Consider the following 20,261-nt stretch of genomic DNA (forward strand, 5'->3'; position numbering starts at 1 on the left):
CCCTTCCCTCCTCAGCTCGGTGGTGCCAGTATTCCAAGGAATTGGTTCACAGTCTGCTTGTTAAGGGCCTATTCCCAAATACAATGACATTATTTTGACAATCACATCATTATATTTGTAAACAAATATAATAGTGAAAGTTAATGGTGTCATATATATATATAAGTTCAAATTAATTTTTAACAGGTGTTTTAAGAAGTGTTTTTGTATTCAGAATTTTTTTTACAGCATAGCTATGTTTCTTCAAGACATCAAAGCTGGCTGCCTCATGAAACTAGTTAAAAGAATACCAAGAGCATGCATTGCTAGTAGTGAAGTAAAGGGTGGCTACTTTGAAGAATCTGAAATATAAGACAGTCCGTATTTGTTTAGTTATTTACAACAATTTTCACACTTGTTTCAATACCATGTCCACTTCTTCAAAGCTCTTTACACAGTGTGCTTTTGAAACACACCTTAGCACATCAGTTATCAATAATCATTAGTGCAAAATGCACTTAAACACTTCGTTTTTCATCCAAATGTGACTACTGCTGCTATAACATATGCCACGAATAACAATATTTACTGTATAATATAAAAATATATGATAAAGAAATAAGTTTTAAAAGCCAGTGTTCTTCTGAGGGTTTACTGTATTTTGCCATTTGTTCTCAGTGTAATATACTGTACTTCAGAAATGAAAAATATACAATAAATCTGCCTATCAGCATCAGACGTCTACTGTTGGCCTGGACAATCTATCCTGTCTACTGCATTGGGCCATAGATTTTCATCAACATCAACCTGAATATATGGAAACACCTGAGAAACCACCTGGGTAAGTTGTTAGCTGAAATGACAGGCAGGTGTGTTGGCGTTTATACTTTCCCTATATGCATACACATTTTAATACAATTGTGACCACTTCTGTATTGATGGTAACAAGGCTGCAAAACAAACAAAAAACAAACAATAAAATGAATAAACCTGCTAAAATCAGATGCATTTCAAGTGTATATTTTCATTTGGCTGTCAAAATGCACCAAATTTAAGTCTAAATGATCACAATGTTGTTGAACGTTAATTGTGTTGAACAGTGTGTCAGTGTCTGCAAAATTAGTTTTACAGACCTTTGCTGGTGGTGAACACTAATGGAGGTATTCATGAATTTTGGAACAAGTGGTGACTGAATGCCTTTTGTATCAAATTAATGAAAAAATATAGACAGTTTATTTCACATAGTCTACTGATATGGTGACTGTGTTGTTTTGGAAAAAGTGGACATGGTATTGAGACAAGTGTGAAAATGATTGTTATATTAGTTTTTTACAATCACGTGTTATTTCATTGTTTAGATACCTTCACAGTTTTTTCTAAAATCTAGAAAACAAAAGAGTAGGTATGTCCACACATGACTGGTATTGAACCTTAAATTATTACAATGTAAAATTATTATGAAGTGTTTATATATTTTGCTCGTTGAACGTGTTAAAATAAACAAACATTTTTGAACATGTACATATTGAATATAAACATTTCTGTCATTACTGCACTTTTATGAGTTGTGAAAGCAACTAATTTTAGATTCGGTTATACTTACAATTTTTCAGGGGTTTTTTTGTTGTTTTTTTGTTGTTTTGTTTTGTTGTTTGTTTTTCTGGTATTGACCAAACTGCCTGCAAAAAAAAAAAAAGTATGTCAGTATGTGCAGTATTGATACGTCGGTCCCTACAAGGAAGTTGTATTTAAGTTGACAGGCATAAAGACAACTTAAAAGTGCTTTTCCGGAGCAAACACAGTGGACATTACCCTTATGACTCTGTTCTTACCACTAGGCTTCCTGAATGTAAACAGTAACGATGTCTTGTCTTTGGAACTCATCCAGTCTTTTTCTCGTCTTGCTTTTCTGTTTCTTTCGCTTTACACAAAGTGGTAAAGTCCTTGTTTTACCCGGGGAGTACAGCCATTGGCATAATATGCGTTTCATTTTAGAAGAGCTGGTTGAAAGAAATCACAGCGTCACAGTGTTGGTACACGCAGCATCACCTTCTATCAAGTACAACCAGACGGAGCGCTTCAAGTTCCTTGTTATAGATTCTCCCCTAGAATCACAAAAAGTGCACGCTCTTTCTGAAGAAATGATTGATCTTTGGATAAACCAATCACGCACATCATCTACTTTGGGAATGGCGCTCAAGATTATGGATTTAGCCTCAAGGATTCAAGCAGTTCAGAAAGTCCTGTGTGATTCCGTGTTCCGCAACGAAGAGTTGTTGGCGACGCTGAAATCGTTCAAGTTCGATGTGCTTCTGTTTGACCCCATGATTGTGTGTGGCGACTTACTTGCAGAAGTGCTTAAAGTTCCGTTTGTTATTTCTCTGAGACTGTCCCTCGGTTACTCCATGGAGCGACTCTGTGGTCAGATGCCTGCACCGCCGTCGTATGTGCCGATATCACCGGGGCAATTTACAGACCGTATGAGCTTCGTGGAGCGCGTCTATAATTTGGTTTTGTACGTTTTTTATAACGTGGCTTTCCAGTCTTTGGCCATGGGGAGCCTGAATAAGTACTACAGTGAAATACTGGGTAATATAGTCAAAACAACACTACAGCACAGAGCTTTTCAGCTCACGTCATGTGCAGGCTCAAAAGGAAGGTCTGACTATGGGCTGGTTTACTTGATTCACAGTGGTGGCATGGCTTATACACTGCCTATTTATTGCTGAACAGGTCAATTATGTTGGTGGTTTGCTAGCTAGCTATTGCTATAAAACAGTCAGACAGTTCATTATTATGGAAATTAAAGTTACCCTTGTAATGTAATGTAATGCAATGTACTCTTGCGAAGTTGTTTTAGAGGAATAGGTGATGTTGGTTGGCTAACTGTCTACTATTGGTCAATTACTTTGCTAACGTTATCTTTCTTTTTTTCAGAGTTCATCTTTTGCTTTTTGACATAACAGGCTAGTCATTATTGTCATTGTGTAAACAATGCTATATGTAATATGCGTTCTTGTTACAAAATGTAGGTACACTTTTTCTTTTCCTTGTCAAGTTTGACTTGAGCCTTAATTACGTTGTCTGTAGAATGCATGGTTAATGAAGGCTACTTTTGCTAAATTTACATAACTGAGGGTGCTCATGTAAGGTTATGTTACATAACTTTTCACAGAAGAGCAGTTGGCTGACAATGTCTATTTCCAAGCACAACAAATTTACACAATTTTGGCATATCTATAGTACCTTTTAGCCAAATTTGTAAGTAGTAGTAGTGACAGTTTTTTCATACATATCTGTATTTGAATAGTCTTAAATGGAAGTCGAACATTAAGATGATATGGATATGCATTCTCTGAAAATATTTATGTCACCAAATTCTGATTGAGGTCTCTTTGAATACTCATTCAACATTAATGTACTGGCAACCACCAGTCAGTTCCGCTTGGGGAAATGCAATGTAGCACAAACCACGTAACAAAATGTTCTACCACACATTTTTTTGCAATCACTTATTGCTACCATAGAAGTTGCTGATTCCCCACTTACATAGTGCAGGATAGTACATTTGAAAGCAAGTACTTTTTTAAACTTAATTTTAGTACAAATGTAGATAAAGGACTTTATTCAAGATATATTTCACCAAAGGGATTTGTACTTTCACTCTAGTTTCACCAGAGCATAGTTTCACCAGAGCATGTCATCCTATTCTAAAAAATATCCTTCCTGGATCAGGGCCTTGTCATGGCAGAAGGGCATGGGTGATCTATTGATGTTGTCAAGGGGAGCATTAAGCTCCTGTTGGGGTCTCCCATGAAGAACAAGTCTGGGGTGAAGATCAAAAGTTAAATGTATCTATGTACTGTAGCACTTTTTTTCAACATGCATTGTCACAAAGCAGTTTTACAAATGTTTGGGTCAAACTTCTATCTGTAATGAGTAAGCCAGTATCAACAACAGCAAGGAAAAACTCCTTGGTTGGATTAAAGAAGAAATCGTGGGAGGACTAGTATTCAAGTGGGAACTTTTCTCCTTGGGCAACTAAGCTTAAAAACAATTCATGATGCATTGCATTGTGTATAGTTCATGTAGCCAATTCATGTCAGAGACTTTAGGGTGGGTGAGCTGTTTTTGCATACACTGGTGTAGATGGAGCAAGGGAAGGAATACAGTAGTATCAACTGCTATCACCAGATAAATACGATCCATAAAAACGTATGATCAAAAGTACCAGAGTAGTGGGTACCCTGCTCAGAAGAGGGTTACCGGGACCTACCCCTGGAACCAGGCTTGGGCGTAGAGTTTGCTGGAAAGTGCCATTGTGCACTTCAATATTTTCTTGTACCTTTCTGCACTGATGAATATTCACATCACGGGCGTCCAAAAGGTCAAGCCAGTCTCCTTCCAGAAACAGAGAAGTCTTGCGTTGCTTGCACAATGAGTCTGGAATTGACTGTAGAAATGTTTCCCAGAGATCTGGGATGATGTTAAGTCCAAGACAATGCTTGCTTTGAGACAGGTTTTTCTAATGTAATGGGGAAAGTAGCTTGATTTGCCACATAGCTTCTATTTTATGTTGAATCCTGGGAATTCTGTTTGTACTACCTGTTGTGCACTTTGTCATAAAGGCATTCCAGTACTCACTTAAGGTATTCCTGTATACTCAGCCCCAGAATATTGTGACACTGCATTTTAACTAGTAATTTGAGACAATTATTTATTATATTGAGAGAATGAATTATGAAATCAAAGGGATACAATTGAATCATCAAACTAAGGATAATATTGCACATTAAAACCTCAGCACATTAACTCATTAACTTTAAATAATATGCCTGTGTCACAGGCTGACTTAGCAGACTGGGTGTTCAGTGCTTTCAGCCATCAGAGTGTCTGACAAATGTTTTATTCAGGCTCAATGGGCACAGTACAGTATTGCCTGGATGAATTACAGCATTAGCCCTAATCCATCATCTTGACCATATGTAAACGAAAAAACATATATGACCACAAATGTATGTTGTTATTATAAGGCATATTAGTTAAAGTGAATATAGACCCTATGGCTAACACATTTTTCATATATGACCCTTTAAAAAAAATTGTAAGCACCATGTGTGTTGACGTGGTCATAATTTTAGCATGAAATGTACATGCCAGTTTCATGCAACATTTTATTTTTGAGTATTGTCACGTGTAAATCTTTAGGGTTTTATAGAACATATAAGCTAAGGCTCAGTCTAATTCACTGACCAATTACAGACTCCAGTTCCATGAAGCAATAACTACCCAATATCTTTTCTCCCAGCTTGATGATATTTAAATTACAAACTTCAGTGATAAAGTTATTTGGGGTGCATTTGATGGTAGACACAAGTGAGATAAGGTGGGTTTCTAATTTCACATTATGATATGCAGATATGTTCCCCTAGTTTTGCTCCTGAGCAAGTCTTAAATAACTGTGACAGTACAGGTGCTTCATGGTGATTTGAGTCACTGACACAATATGCACAGAATCACAGCATAGCTGTACACACAGCATCACCTTTGGTAAATGGCAAAAGCAGACCTTAGAATGCATGGCTTTTATAGTGAGCATGGAAAAAGATGATGTGCATCAGTTATGGCTGAACATCATTAGTACTGGGATGGAATTTCACTTAGAGTCGTACTTTGACCCAGTGATGACCCAGTGATAGTGACCTGCTGCTATAGACTCAGTGCACCCCACGTTGTGTGTTTTTGACTCAGTGTACCCCACGTTGTGAAGTTTTACACACAGTATTGAGAAGCCAGCTCCACCATCATATGTCCTGGTGATCACCACCCACGGGCATCTCACAGATTACATGTACCTCGTAGAGCGATTAGACAACCTGCTGCTGTACATTGTTCACACAGCTATAGTCATACTGAGTGTGATTATGTTTAATAAGAACTACATAATGGGTAATGTAACACAACTGCCCAGTGATTTTACAACTTTTTTTTAAACAGAAACAGGCAACCTGATATGAGTTTGTCCCTTCACCTTTGCTACTGTACTTCACAGGCAAACCCACAACCCTGTGTGACACTATGGGAAAGGCTGACATCTGGTTGATCAGAACCTATTGGGATTTTGAGTATCCACGACCATTCCTACCAAACTTCAAGTTTGTGGGCGGACTGCACTGCAAGCCTGCAAAGCCCCTCCCTAAAGTAAGATTATCATTGTAGATCGAAATATTTCAGCAATGGGTTAAACTAAGAATTAACAAGAAGTCAGACAAGCAGTCAAACAATCCCAAAGATCATATTGTATAAAGGTGTAACCCCTGATGTTTACTACATATCTTTACCTCACATGTACAAACCTGCCCAAATAAGCAGCAGTACCTGCAGTGTTGGTGAGAGACCCAATTTTAGTCATTTGGAGGTGAGACAGGGTTTGTGGGAAGTTAGCAGTAAAGTTTAAATACAAACTTACTCGTTAATCACACAGTCACACAGAAATTACTTGGAATTAATTAATAGATAGGAGGCAGGTTGCCAATTGCCTTCCTGCCAGTGAGTATTTAAAATCAAGAATAAACAATCACTTGCTATAATTTCAGTAAAAAGTTCTGAAAAAGCTGAGCTTTTTGGTTCTGTAGGAGATGGAGGAGTTTGTGCAGAGCTCAGGAGATGCTGGCATTGTGGTCTTTTCACTGGGCTCCTTAATAAAGAATCTCTCCAAAGAGAGAGCCAACACCATCGCTTCAGCACTCGGGCAGATCCCTCAAAAGGTCTTGGTTTGTACTCTTAAATTTGTTTAAGATATGAAAGGTTCAAAAGACCATATAAGCCAGAAACCACACTAATTGTACAGCTGTTTGTTTAATTCCTGTTTATGTTTGCAGGAAAGAAGGGAGGAAAAAATCCTTTGCTGGTTTTGTGATTTCTTATATAATCAGTACTGAGCATCTTGACACATTCTTTCAGTTGCTGTTAATATAGTATACATTGCATAGCTGAACTTTATCCTCAGATCTCAATAGCTTCTAATTGCAGGTCTTGTGGAGCTACCTAGGAGAGAAGCCAGACACTCTTGCTCCTAATACAAGAATGTATGACTGGATTCCCCAGAATGACTTACTAGGTATAACTAGGTTTTGTTTTATGTGTATAGCCTACAACAGTTTGTTGTAGTAAATAGTCTACATCATGTACTAATGACTTACATTCAATAGGACATCCTAAAACCAAGGCCTTCATCACCCATGGTGGGACTAATGGGCTGTATGAAGCTATTTACCATGGAGTCCCAATGGTGGGTTTACCACTGTTTGCTGATCAGCCAGATAACATGAACCACATGAGAACAAAGGGAGCAGCTGTAATGCTTGACATCAATAGAATGGAGTCCAAAGACCTGAAGGAGGCTCTCATTGATGTTATAAACAATCCATTGTGAGTTGATCCTTTGAGTTATATTAAAAAAAGTTTTTAAGATCTACTGACCATCTTTAAAAATAGGATTACACACATTTGTATAAACATGATTGCACTCTTGGCTCAAAACCTATAAGCTCATTTCATAGCACTTGTTTATCTAACATCTTTTATTTCTTACTTCTATCATCATGCTGTCCTTTCTCCTAAATCTCCACTCTCCCATATGAATGTTTTCATTTTGATTCATGCATTTTTCAAGACATAGAAACAACATTTTATTAAGGACCAAAAGCACACATCTGCACATTGTTCTGAGAGCTATACTGCTAGATATTTCCAGCACTCTTATATTCCATACATGGTCTTAGACCATAGTTTTTCCACAAACTTCATATTCCAGAATCTATTTAATCTCTTCACTCAGGTACAAAGAGAACATAATGAGACTCTCCCGCATCCACCATGATCAACCTATGAAGCCTCTGGACCGCGCTGTCTTCTGGATCGAGTTTGTGATGCGGAACAATGGGGCCAAGCACCTGAGAGTAGAAGCCCATAACCTCACCTGGTACCAGTACCACTGCTTGGATGTGGCTACCTTTTTACTCTCCATAACTGCACTGGTCATGTTCATTTTTGTGAAAACATGCAGTTGGATCTTCCGTAAATGTTTAAGAAGAACCACAACAAAGAACAAAAAAGAGTGAATAAGTTAGTGCATATAATTGTATTATTAATTATGGAATCATTGTACATGAGTTTGGGAGCATCAACATTATACTGTGCCACAGTATCAGCTATAATCATGAAGGTGTTTTACCTTTGCCCAGTTTAATACTGAATGATGAACCAAGAGCATTGCTACAGAAAATGGTGCTGGTACTGTCCCTAAATGTTAAGAAAACTGGAATAAATTATATACATGTGTATGTTTCCAACGTGAGGGGTGTGTGTGATATATATGAGCAACCCCAGTGCACACACTGACAGTGGTTTAAATAGACTGACAAACATACAACAGTAAAACCTGTGCAGCTGTGTGCAATCCCGGAGGGCGTGGTTACAAAACACACATGTGAATCCCCGCCGTACCACGTAAAGTTCTATCTAACTTTAAATGAACACCTCAGCTGCTTCAGAATCACCTCTTGTAAAATGTTTTTTCTTTCTCAACTCATAAACTCTGGACGATAGGAAGGAGAGAACTCTATGGTCTTAGTCTGACATAAGTTAAAAAGAATTTTAAAAGCTATTACAGCAGCTTTAAACACCACTTACAATCACCGGCAACCTGATATGAGTTTGTCCCTCCACCTTTGCTGCTGTTTTTCACAGGCAAACCCATAAACCTCTGTGATACTGTGGGAAAATCTGACTTATAGCTGATCAGATCTTTGATGTTTGATTAGATTGGTACTTTGAGTATCCATGATCATTCCTGCCAAACTTCAAGTTTGAGGGTGGACTGCACTGCAAGCCTGCACAGCTTCTACCCAAAGAAAGACCATCATCATGCACTGGTTGTTTTCAGCACTGGGTTAAACATTAAGAATTAATAAACCACCAAACAATCCCTGAAGATTAGCGCCTGACCTTTACTAAAGATCTTATACATACAAACCTTTAACACACAAATAGGCAGCAGTTAATGCAACTCATGTAACTCATTGACTCATAGTCAAACTTAGTATTCTTAACTTAATAGCTTAATACTTAATAGAATTTGTATGTTATAGATACAGTGTAATCTTTGGGATGGCTCTTCTAAGAGCACATGCATAAATGTGCTGTCAAACAAACATTTACATTTACAGCATGTGGCAGACGCTCTAATACAGAGCGACTTGCAATTGTGCTTTGTTATTTACTCATAGAATACAGCCTAGCCAGTACAGTAGGTTAGAGTTCAAGATACCAATGACCTAGAATGCTGTTGAAATGCAGGGATCAATGCTGATGCCTAGAAGTGCAAAATACATAAGCTCTATCTCAGACAACAAGCAGTGCAATAATCAATAAGTACTAATGTGTCAGTTAGTCAACATAGGAGCAAGGTCAGTGGTCATTTAAATTGTGGTCATCTATTGTGATGTATGTACATGTGGATTAATATACATTAGTGATTGTTTTGAAGTAACAGATGGTTACATAGACCTAAATTTGAATTTTATAGCTCTCACTGTCACAGAAATCTGGACATTCTAGGGCCACAAAGACAAGCTTGTAGATTCACAAGTTAATTATAAACATATTAAACAAGCATAAGATCAGGCTATATTTCGTTAATTTGTGTGCAGCCTATGCAATCTTTCACCACCCCAGGAGTTAGCCATGTATCTACACTTATAATTTTGTTTTATCCAGATAGAAAACATAAAATCCTGTCAGCACCTACGAACGAGGCTTATCTGGTGCTTAAAATTTGTATCAGTGTGTACTTGACTTTTTTACTCTAATTCTCCCTCTTTGCGCCATTATTCAGCTCTGCTTGAGTAGCGTAGAAGTCTGTGACAGTGCACTGTGAATGCAGCATGCTATTTGCAGTATTAGAAGCACACTCAGACGGTTCAAAAATGGGACAAATTGGCAAATTTGGTTTGTTTTTAAGCAACGTTTTTTTTTCATATATTAGTTCTAACATTCACTGAACTAGTTTAGTGTCACAGAAACGTAATAATTATTTATTATGTGTTCCCTGGGTTTTTGTAGTGTTTCTGTGCATGGACAAGTTGTTTTCTGTTTTACAAAATTGCATTTTTAAAGTTTAATTATGGTGTAATCCATCATGACCACTGTGCTTCCCTGTACACAAGCTTTGTCCCAGCACTCGAGCTGCACCGTTCTCAGTCATGTTGGCTATAGTCAATGTGTAGTGATCTTTGTCCAGCAGCTCTTTGCTTTTCCTGCTTGATCTGTTGAAGGTGCTAATTTATGGTGACATTACCCTGCCAATAATCTAAAGTACATTTTTAAAATGCGAGACCGAGATTCACGAAGCGCTCACATACAGGTGGCGATTCAAATTTTTTCTGCTCTTCCTCAGTTTCGCTTTGTTATGCTACAAACCTGCCCCCGCACAAACTTGCTCTTATGCTCACTTAAACTCATCCTGCTCACTCGAGAATCTTTTATGCTCCTCGCTTGGGTTTTTACTGTTACAACGCTGACAAAGGTCGTCAGCCAGAAAGACCAATTAAATAGTTCTTACTGCTCCTCTACATTCTCATTGGTTAGGAATGGTGGGATTGAAACATCCTCAATGTGTAGCTTCGCCATGGACCGATATGGTCAATGACCCCCAAGTAATGTGTTACACACTTGGTGTACCCCACGTGCTGTCTTTTCTATTCCATTTTGCATACAGTATTGAGCGACCGTAGACAGATGCCAGCTCCGCCATCATATGCCCCTGCGGTCGCCACCCAGGGGCGTCTCACAGACCACATGAACTTCACTGAGCCATTAGAGAACGTACATTACTCACACAGCAAAATCCAGACACCACGTGCTGCAATCATTTGATGAGCATTACGCCAAGATGAAGGTATAACCACTTCGTTGACTTATCAGTAAATGTAATGTAGATGCGTTATTATCAAGTATGTTCTATACGTTACAAATTATTTTAACACAATTATCTGTAGAGACTCCACATTGAATTTTGGGTAACTGTAGTCATAATTTTGTTTACGTGCCATCTTGTGAAGATCCCGTTGTGGTTCTGTGGTGAGTTGGAGGCTATGGTGACTAGATCAGTGGTGCATCAAGAACTGCAAATTTTAATTAATAACACTGATCAAGCCCACTGCCTATCACTCAATGAAAACAAATTGTTGAATGTTTTTACCAGTGTTATGTTTTGTTTGGATTAACATTTGGCCCAAAAATAGGAATGCCTCCTTAATTTGGTTTTAGTTTTAGTTTGATTCACACACATACTCCCACAGAAAAATATCCATATATGAAGAGACAATGTCAGTCACTACTGACTCCTTATTCGGTACCTTTAAAAACAAAGCTGAATTTAGACATGAATAAATTGACACTTGGATTTGCAACTGTAACAGATGTAGATTTAATGGAGAATATATGGACATGCACAGTCATTTTTCTACATGTAATCTAGGTTTAATATTTGTACTTGTATATATTTAAATTGTTCAAATTTCAAAAGGCTTAGTTGTATTCTTAAAAGGTTGCTGAATACTATTTTACAGTGTCCAGGCATGTGAGTAGAGCTACTGCATCAGAGTTAGTAATGCAGTCTAGGGCTGCCAAGTCATATGGACCTAACTAGGTTATTTATTGTCTTTAGTTTGTTGAAATACCAGTGCTTGGCATTGCGAGTTAATTACTCTTTCTTTCCCTTTCCCCTTATCCATCTCTTTGCTTATCCATTACATTTAAGCTTTTTAGCCAATCAACGAAAGGTATGCAGATAACATTAATGTGAGCATTCTCAACCATTTCACTGCAATTTATACTGTGTATGACTATGTATGTGACAAATAAAGCAAACTTCAAACTTCAAACTTGGTATGCCAAGCACATCCTACAGCAGAATACATCTAGAAGAGGCCATGCAGCATTTGTCAAGACAGGCACAGATTTTGCATGAGTACATTCCAAAGCTAGCATACAAGAGTTTTGCATATTCACCCCCTGCTGTAGACAAATTATAATGGAACAGGCCTACTGACTGCACTTCTGTCCTCTAAGGTGGTCATGAGTCTGTGCGCTACAGCCAGCATGCCCAGATACACATCACTATTCAGAGAGGACAACATTTGGCTGAGGCAGCCCGCAATCTTAGACAGAAATATGACCCTTAAGAACACTGAAGAAAACTGAGAAAGATGCTCAGACGCTCTTTGGAGCCACAGTATCCTTCACTGTTTATTTTTATTCATGACATTTACCAGACATTCATATTTAAGGCATTTGGCAGATGCTTTTATCAAGAGCGACTTACAAAAGTGCTTTGTCATTTGCTCATAGAATACATCCTAGCCAGTACAGTAGGTTAGAGTCCAAGATACCAGTGAATTTGAATGCTGTTGAGATACATGGATCAATGCTGATGCCTAGAAGTGTAATATACATAATCTCTATCTCAGGCAACAATCAGTGCAATTAACAATACCCTACAATAAGTACTAGAGTTTCAGTTATTTGACATAGGTGCAGTATCAGTGGTCATTTAAATATTTCTCAAATCGATGGGTCTTTAGTCTGCGTTTGAAGGCTGCAAGGATCTCTGCTATCTAGACAGGCAGCGGAAGTTTGTTCCACCATCTAGAAGCCAGGACAGAGAATAGTTATGATGCTTGTCTTGCATGAGACTTGAAGCATGGTGTTTCAAGCCAAGCCGTACTTGACGTTTGAAGTACTTGAGCTATGGATCTTGTATCTACAAGACCAGCTCAGATTTTAAACATAAGTTGAGAACAACAACTGGTTGTCCAAAGTTATGCCCAGGCTACAAGCAGCTTGAAGGAAACTGTGTGGTCATGGTAAGGGCTGGGAGTTGCTGGGATATATAGAAGCTCTGTTTTACTGGGGATGAGCTTCAAATGGTGGGCTGTTATCCAGGATGCAATGTCAGTCATGCATGCTGAGATACATCTGGAAGAGAAGAGAAGAGAAGAGAAGAGAAGAGAAGCGAAGAGAAGAGAAGAGAAGAGAAGAGAAGAGAAGAGAAGAGAAGAGAAGAGAAGAGAAGAGAAGAGAAGAGAGCCTAATACAGAGCCCTGGGGGACACTGGTGGAGAGTCTACATGGATTGGATGTGTATCCTCTCCATGTTACCCAATAGGACTGTCCCTCCAGATATGACTGAAACCATTTCCACATAGAGCCATTCACACCAAGGCTGGAGAGAACAGAGAGGAGAATATTGTGCTTTACTGTGTCAAAGGTTGTTTCTGTTGAATTTGCTGGTTTGTAGCCAGACTGATATGGATCGTGGAGATGGTTCTGGGTGAGGAAAAGGGATAATTGATTGTAAACTGCTCCTTCAGGGGCTTTTGAGAGGAAATAGAGAAATGATACCAGTCTGTAATTGGTTATGTTGGAGCCATTGAGTGTGGCCTTCTTGAGGATTGATAACACTCTGGTGGATTTTAATGTAGTTGGTACATGTCCAGAGGATAAGGAGTTGTTGATGATGACAGTGACATTGTCTGAAACAGAGTGGAAGGAATGGGATCCACCAGACATGTAGTCGCATTGTTGGAAATCAAGAGCTGAAGAATTTTGGGAAGAGTGGGAATAGAGGAAAAGGACTGGTGATTAGCTGCAATCTTCTCCTCTAAGAAGGTGATGAACTCCTCAGGAGTAAGAGTTGAGGGGGGAGGGGGAGGCGTAAGAGAAGAAAAAATACTGAAGCGCTTCCGTGGATCAGATGCTGATGATTCAAATTTTCCTCTGCAGTAGAATGACTTTGTAGCTGTTACTTCCAGTGAGAACTTGGGAAGGAGACTGGTATGAGCTGAGGTCTGAATCTAAGTGAGTTTTCCCCTGTGGCAGCAGAGTGTTTCTTTTAGCCACAGGGCAGGTGGGGAAGATCTATAGGTCTAGAGGAGAGAGGGCACAAAAGATTAATCAATGAGAGTGTAGAAAGGAAAGTATTAGTAACTGTATCTAGTGAGAGAGAAGAGAGTCAGGGTGAGGAAGGGTGGACAAAATAGTAGAAGTAAGAGAAGAGGGAGTGATGGAGTGCAGATTGCAACAGAAGGAGGAAGAACATGTTGGGGAGGTATGGATGGAAAGAGAAGGTAGGAGAAAGAGAAGGAAAGTGGCCTGAGAGGTGGAGGGGGTGACTGCGATGTCTGATGTTGTGGTGGTCTGGGTGAAAAACAGGTCCAAAATATTGCCTGCTCTGTCAGTTGGAGGAGACTGGTTGAGGACAAGGTCAAATGATGTCAACAGCGGAAGGATGTAGGAAGATATGCAGCTTTTCTGCATTAGTGGATTTTCTTCATTGGAGCATTGACTCAGGAAGATGTCAAGCTCGTCAATGAAGTTATCTAAAGAACCTTGAGGGTGGTAGATGACAATGATGTAAAGTTTGGTAGGGAAAGACACTGTAATAGCGTGAATATCAAAAGAAGAAATGGAAAGAGCAGAGGAAATTATTGGGGGCCAATCTTCTCTGTGGCCAGTCCAGGGCCCCAGGGCCCCTCCGTGGCCCTTCCGAAGGCACCCGATGTTATCCGCGCTGTCCCCGACGTTCCCAGACCCACGTGTCACCCAGAATCCAGAATCTGCCCAATTCCTGACCCAGGTGACCTCTGTGACCTCTCCAGCAAGGAGGCGGGACTATGGCGATAGAGGGCTGGAAGTTGTTTTGCATGTTAAGTAGCCATGTGCAGTTGAGCATGCATGTCAAGTTGCTGTGTTTCATGCTGTTAGACTGTTCTGTTTTGTTTTTTTTTATTTGTGTATGTGTGTGTGTAAATATATTAATTTTTAATCATGATTAAGATTGCATGCAAAAATTCAACAGACGTTCAACAGAATGTTAATTTTATTGTCTTCATATTGTTTTTCTGCATTTTTAAAAATATATGCCATTATTATATATATTGTTAAAAGTGGATGTTCATTTAAGAATAAAATTAATAAAGTTTACTTGCTCCACGGCCTTCACCGCTGCTGCCGCACGGAAGTGCATCCCACGAAACCAGCAGGCTGTGTCCAACCTCTTTGGTTTGTGTCCAAACAGTCTTGCTATCCTCTCATTGGCCTGTTCCAAATTATTTTGCAAAGTCAGCAGAGCGCCATTGGCCTGTTCCAATGGGATTCTCGATTTTTCATTGGCTCTCCCGTTGCTATCCCGTTGCCGTCTCCTCACTGTCACACTTCTCATTGCTGTCACTTCTCACGGCGGGTATGAAATTTTCCCTTCGCCGGGTATGAAATTTTCCCTTCGATTCGTTTTTGCTAGGTTTTACGCTCTTGTTCTTTACCTGGTTTTTATTCCCCGTCTACGTACGTCAGGGATGTACTGTAAAAGTGAGATTTAATGGGCCAAATTAGCAACCATAACCGACCGACCGAGCTAGCTCGTTCTCTCGCTAAATCGTTCGCTTGTCTAGGTCGTTTATGTGCGAAATACAGGGTGTCTAACTATCTGGCTAGATGACATTAAAACGATTGATTAATGTGCCCAGGTAGCTTGCATGCTCGTCTGGAGTGGTGCTTTACAACTCTAGATCGACCGTGTTGCTGTATTGTATGTATTGCAGACGCCCCGCGGTGTACGCGTTGATTGTAAGTGTTCACTAAGCCCCATCCCCAGCTCCTTTACGTGGACCATGACTGCTGTTCCAGCGTGGGCAAGGGCAAGGCAGCTGCCATGTTCCACGAGTGAGACCAGCTGCTCGTCAGGCTGGACGTGTGGCAGTTCATGCTAAGGTGTCACCACGGACAGTCACCATCTGTACGGCCTCTTCATGGGCCGCCTCTGCTTCTGCGTCTTCGAGTGGGACGCGGAGGATGTGGCCTGTCTATAGGAGGCCAAGCTGACTGACTGACGCCGGGTCTTCTGGCAGACCCACCGCCAAGGAGCTGGCTCGGTGCTGTCGCCGCCACACGCGCTGGGCCCAGAAGACCGAGCTGCTTATCCAGGAGCTGCTGGAAGACTACATGGATGTGACAGACACCACGGGCGTCAGGCTTCTTCACGGTGAGAAGATGGAGGACATCTGGCCTCTGATGGAGGCCACCTCCACTGCATTCAGGACCCTCCTAGTGTTCAGCTGTACAGGAGGGTGGGACAGGTGACTAGGGGAGGTGTCGTCCTGACCGTTTATCGCTGTGCTTGCGGTTCCACTTTCCTGGAGTCATTCCACCTGCACCTGAACCGCTTTGTACCTGGTAAGTCCCTCTCTCGCTCACGCTTTCTGTATGCATGTCAGCACTGTTTACTAAAAGCCTCCTTTCCTCGACTGCTGCAGGTACAAGTGCGAGTGCTCTGCACTTCCAGGCGTACCTGCTTGAAGGGTTGGTGAGGTGGAATGAGGTCCTCACGGCAGCAGCAGTGCAGCGAAGCGATCTTACTCGGGTCTGCTACAGCAGCCAGCCAACCAGCAACTCCTTGGGCTCCAGCTGGCTAAGTATACAGGTAATATCCTCTCCCCCTCTCGCTCTCTCTCTCATATTCACACACACGTGTGTTTAAAAGGTTTTAAAGCAGCCACTCTAAGACCTCTGTTGTAGCTGGAACAGAGAGTCTGAAGCGCTAAGCACACTCTCAATAGTCCAATAAGTTTCCTTGAGTTTGACTTGTAGCTGTGTGACTAATTGATTCTGTTTGTCTGTCTGTGTGTCCTTTTGTATCTTCACAGCTGCTTCCTTGGACAAGGCAGTGGGCCTGCTCAGTGGCCCAGCGTCAGCCGCCTTGTCCAGGCCGTGTGCTTGGCGCTTTGTCGGCTTCACCCGGCCGGTCAGACCATTGCTGACCATCGCTGGGCTGGTGGGCTGAACAGGTGGGCTGCCATCAGGAGGGACTGTGGTGTCATCAGGGACGTAGTCTTCGGCAGCCCCAGCCCCATGGCCCGGACCCGTATTCAACTTTTTGAGTTGAATCAGCGGACACTGACCCAGTGGTGAGTTTACCAGGTTTTATATTGATCTTATTGGCATTGTGGACTATACAGGCTGAGTACTAATAGGTTGTGCTGCATTTTGTGTTAGAGGTACAACCCCAGCAAGAAAAAGCAGGAACAAGATGTTCTGCGCCTGAGCGTTGGCCAGTCCAGCACTCCCATGGTGGCCCTCCCACGCTGAGTAAGCTCCCAGAGCGTCTGACTCACAGGCACCCTGCCCTTGACTTTAACATCCAGCAGGATGCATGAACACTATGCCTGCAAACAGTGTGGCCAACCCAAGACCAAAGAGTTTGGACACAGCAGGTTTCGTGGGGTGCACTTCTGCACGGCAGCAGCAGGGAAGACCATGGCGCAATGGATGGAGGAGATGGAGAGGAGATGCTGGACAAGGTCAGTGATCTGCTGACCACCCCATTCACCCCACTGTAGTTGTACATAGTTTTATATTTATTCCTATTTTCATTATTTATTCTATTTTATAATCATTTTTACTTTCAAAAGTGAATAAGCTGTTTAATACTATATTATACTTCACAAAGTGAACGAGCTGTTTAATACTATATTATACTTCACAAAGTGAATGAGCACTGTTTAATACTATATTATACTTCACAGAGTGAATGAGCTGTTTAATACTATATTATACTTCACAGAGTGAATGAGCTGTTTAATACTATATTATACTTCACAAAGTGAATGAGCACTGATTTATACTGTATTTTACTTCTCACAAAGTTATTCTGCTTTGTACTTCACAACGTGAACAAGCACTGATTTATTCTGCTTTGTACAACACAAAGTGAATGAGCACTGATTTATTCTGCAGTCTGTTGCACAAAGTGAATGGGCACCGATTTAAACTGCTTTAATAAAGTGAATAAATAACTTGTTGGTAATTAGACACATTCTTACAAAAGATGCTTGATATTATTTATTTAATAAACAATAAACAAGTACTATTCAAACTATTCAGTTTCCTGTGTATAAATGATTCGGTTAAATTAACTTAATCCAATTAATATTCAATTAAGTCAGTTTTATTAATTTTATTCTTAAATGAACATCCACTTTTAACAATATATATAATAATGGGATATATTTTTAAAAATGCAGAAAAACAATATGAAGACAATAAAATAACATTCTGTTTGAACGTCTGTTGAATTTTATACATGCAATCTTAATCATGATTAAAAATGAATATATTTACACAAACAGATACACAAATAAAAAAAAAACAGAACAGTCTAACAGCATGAAACACATAGCTACTTGACATGCATGCTCAACTGCACTTGGCTACTTAACATACAAAACAACTTCCAACCCTCTATCGCCATATTCCCACCTCCTTGCTGGAGAGGTCACAGAGATCACCTCGGACAGGAATTGGGCAGATTCTGGATTCTGGGTGAACCATGGGTCTGAGAACGTCATGGACAGTGTGGATAACATCGGGCGCCTTCGGAAGGGCCACGAAGGGGCCCCGGGACCCTGGACTGGCCATAGAGAAGATAACATCTTGCTGTGTTAACATGAAGTGAAATATGTATTGTAAGTTTATACTCTGTAAGGCAGCTTTCTCCTTGACCTGGGTTTCACCAACAATGCTGAAATGGCTAACAAGTCAGGCACTACTAAAAATTGTTTCCATTGATATGATTTTTCTCCTTTTTTGGTGGCAGAACTGGTAGTCACCATGTGCTGTGACTGGCCGATCTGATGCACTTTGAGCTTTATCCATGTACACTTCACAGCCCTATTATATCATGTCTAGGGGTGGGACTCAAAGGCTATAAGCCACATATATATTTGCACTTTGATGTTAATGCATTTGGTTTGTTGTTTTGGATTGATTTGCACAACAGTGTGGAAAAAGGTCATAGAGCTGCTTGACTGCCTACCTCAAAGATGAATGTTCTTATTTTTGACATTTTCAGTAAAGGATTTTTCAGTAAAGTGAAGCTATTCGTTGACTGATTTTGGGGTAATTGTTTTATCCTGAAACAGCCAGGTTAGATAGCAAGGAAAGTCTACTTACCCACAGGTGACACATAAAACATGTATTCCTCTAACTTCTTCTTCTTATTATTATTCTATTACCAAACTCAATTCTGGTTGTTTAGAGCATCTTTTAATGGGACAGTGAATTCATCATTTTGAGTATGTATGTATTTGTATAAATATGTAATTTGTAAGGTGCTGGTAAGCTTGAAAATGGACCTTGAAAGTGCTTGAAAAGTTTTTGAATTTGACCTTGGAAAAGCTGTATGAACCATGTACAAAGAACAAACTTAAATAAGCCATGTAAAAAAAAAGTGTTCGTCGCTCCTTTGCCAACCAATGAGAATGCAGAGGAGCAGCAGGAACAATTTCATTGGTCAAAATCCGCTAATTCTTACTAATTGGCTGACTACTTTTGGCAGTATTGCAGCGGTGAAAACCCGAGCGCGCACGATCAGTTTGAGTGCGCAGAAGAGCAAGTTCACGCGAGAGTAGCATAGCTCTAAGCAAGCTCGCGGGCGTTTCTGTAGCAGAGGAAAGTGAATCTTAGCGATATAAATATGAATGAGCACATGTATAGTTTACATGCGAGCAAAGGAAATCCGTGAGTGCTGCGTGAATCGCGCTCTCGCGTTTAAAAAGTGTGCTGGCAGTATAAAAACACTATATATGAGGACTGCTTCCTGTAATGTGCTTTAAATATACATAAAACATTCCACAGGTTGTTTCCGGTGTGTGTCATACACACTTTGGGCCGGTATAAACACTACTAAATCTTTGACAAGTCACTGACAACTGCAAGACAGTAGGAATTAATTAAATATATGTTTCATTGACAATTGGTGCTAGACTTTGCAGCAAAGTTCATGATTTAATTCATATATCATACAGTGCTGTTTTGTTTAAATAAAATTAAAATTTTATAACTACCGAATAAACTTATTTCTCCTTTTTAATCTGCATATGAGTAACTGCAGATCTAGTAAAAGTATTTTTAAATGCCCACTACTATTTTTCTAACACACTAATTTCCAGTTATCAGAGAACTAGTGTTGTCTGCTGGAAATGTCTGCTGTCTCCTATGAAATGTAATCATTAGCTCTGAAAGCAGTGAGGTCGAAATTCTGAGGATACAGAATGAAGAAAGAATATGTACCTTTCAGCAGTGTTTAAATTTTGGACATATAGTGCATAAACTGGACAAATACAAATACAGGGTGATATAATTATTTTTGTTAGCATCTCACAC

The 20,261-nt window shown here is 40.0% G+C and overlaps 1 protein-coding gene and 2 long non-coding RNA genes across 8 annotated transcripts; 2 read left to right on the forward strand and 1 right to left on the reverse strand.

The window, feature by feature from the left end:
• Nucleotides 1–547: 547 nt before the first annotated feature.
• Nucleotides 548–1,968, reverse strand: LOC118241558 (uncharacterized). Its single transcript, XR_004776184.2, has 3 exons — nt 1,812–1,968; nt 1,583–1,658; nt 548–929 (listed from the first exon to the last, which is right to left on the reverse strand). It is a non-coding gene; the product is annotated as an uncharacterized LOC118241558 (long non-coding RNA).
• Nucleotides 1,768–9,364, forward strand: LOC113582819 (UDP-glucuronosyltransferase 2B20-like). Of its 4 annotated transcripts, XM_027018805.3 has the most exons (7): nt 1,779–2,426; nt 5,769–5,928; nt 6,032–6,180; nt 6,615–6,746; nt 7,012–7,099; nt 7,191–7,410; nt 7,820–9,364. In XM_027018805.3, exons 1-7 carry the CDS (start codon nt 1,842–1,844, stop codon nt 8,100–8,102), a joined length of 1,617 nt encoding a protein of 538 aa, XP_026874606.2. In that variant the 5' UTR covers nt 1,779–1,841; the 3' UTR covers nt 8,103–9,364. The 4 variants fall into 4 exon arrangements, with proteins under 4 accessions (XP_081575910.1, XP_026874604.2, XP_081575911.1 ...); XM_081719784.1 differs by lacking the exon at nt 5,769–5,928 and having other exon boundaries at nt 1,768–2,568; nt 6,615–6,752; nt 7,820–9,359; XM_027018803.3 differs by lacking the exon at nt 5,769–5,928 and having other exon boundaries at nt 1,768–2,568; nt 7,820–9,358.
• Nucleotides 9,365–15,230: 5,866 nt separating this feature from the next.
• On the forward strand, nt 15,231–19,831 carry LOC113582827 (uncharacterized). Of its 3 annotated transcripts, none has more exons than XR_014125008.1 (5): nt 15,231–16,274; nt 16,355–16,521; nt 16,745–17,005; nt 17,094–17,398; nt 18,379–19,831. It is a non-coding gene; the product is annotated as an uncharacterized LOC113582827 (long non-coding RNA). The 3 variants fall into 3 exon arrangements; XR_014125009.1 differs by lacking the exon at nt 18,379–19,831 and having other exon boundaries at nt 15,257–15,308; nt 15,644–16,274; nt 17,094–17,976; XR_003411190.3 differs by lacking the exon at nt 18,379–19,831 and having other exon boundaries at nt 15,237–16,274; nt 17,094–17,976.
• Nucleotides 19,832–20,261: the final 430 nt, after the last annotated feature.

Source organism: Electrophorus electricus, chromosome 8 (assembly GCF_041902795.1).
Source record: "Electrophorus electricus isolate QZ-2024a chromosome 8, ASM4190279v1, whole genome shotgun sequence".
In the NCBI taxonomy this organism is placed as follows: domain Eukaryota; kingdom Metazoa; phylum Chordata; class Actinopteri; order Gymnotiformes; family Gymnotidae; genus Electrophorus; species Electrophorus electricus.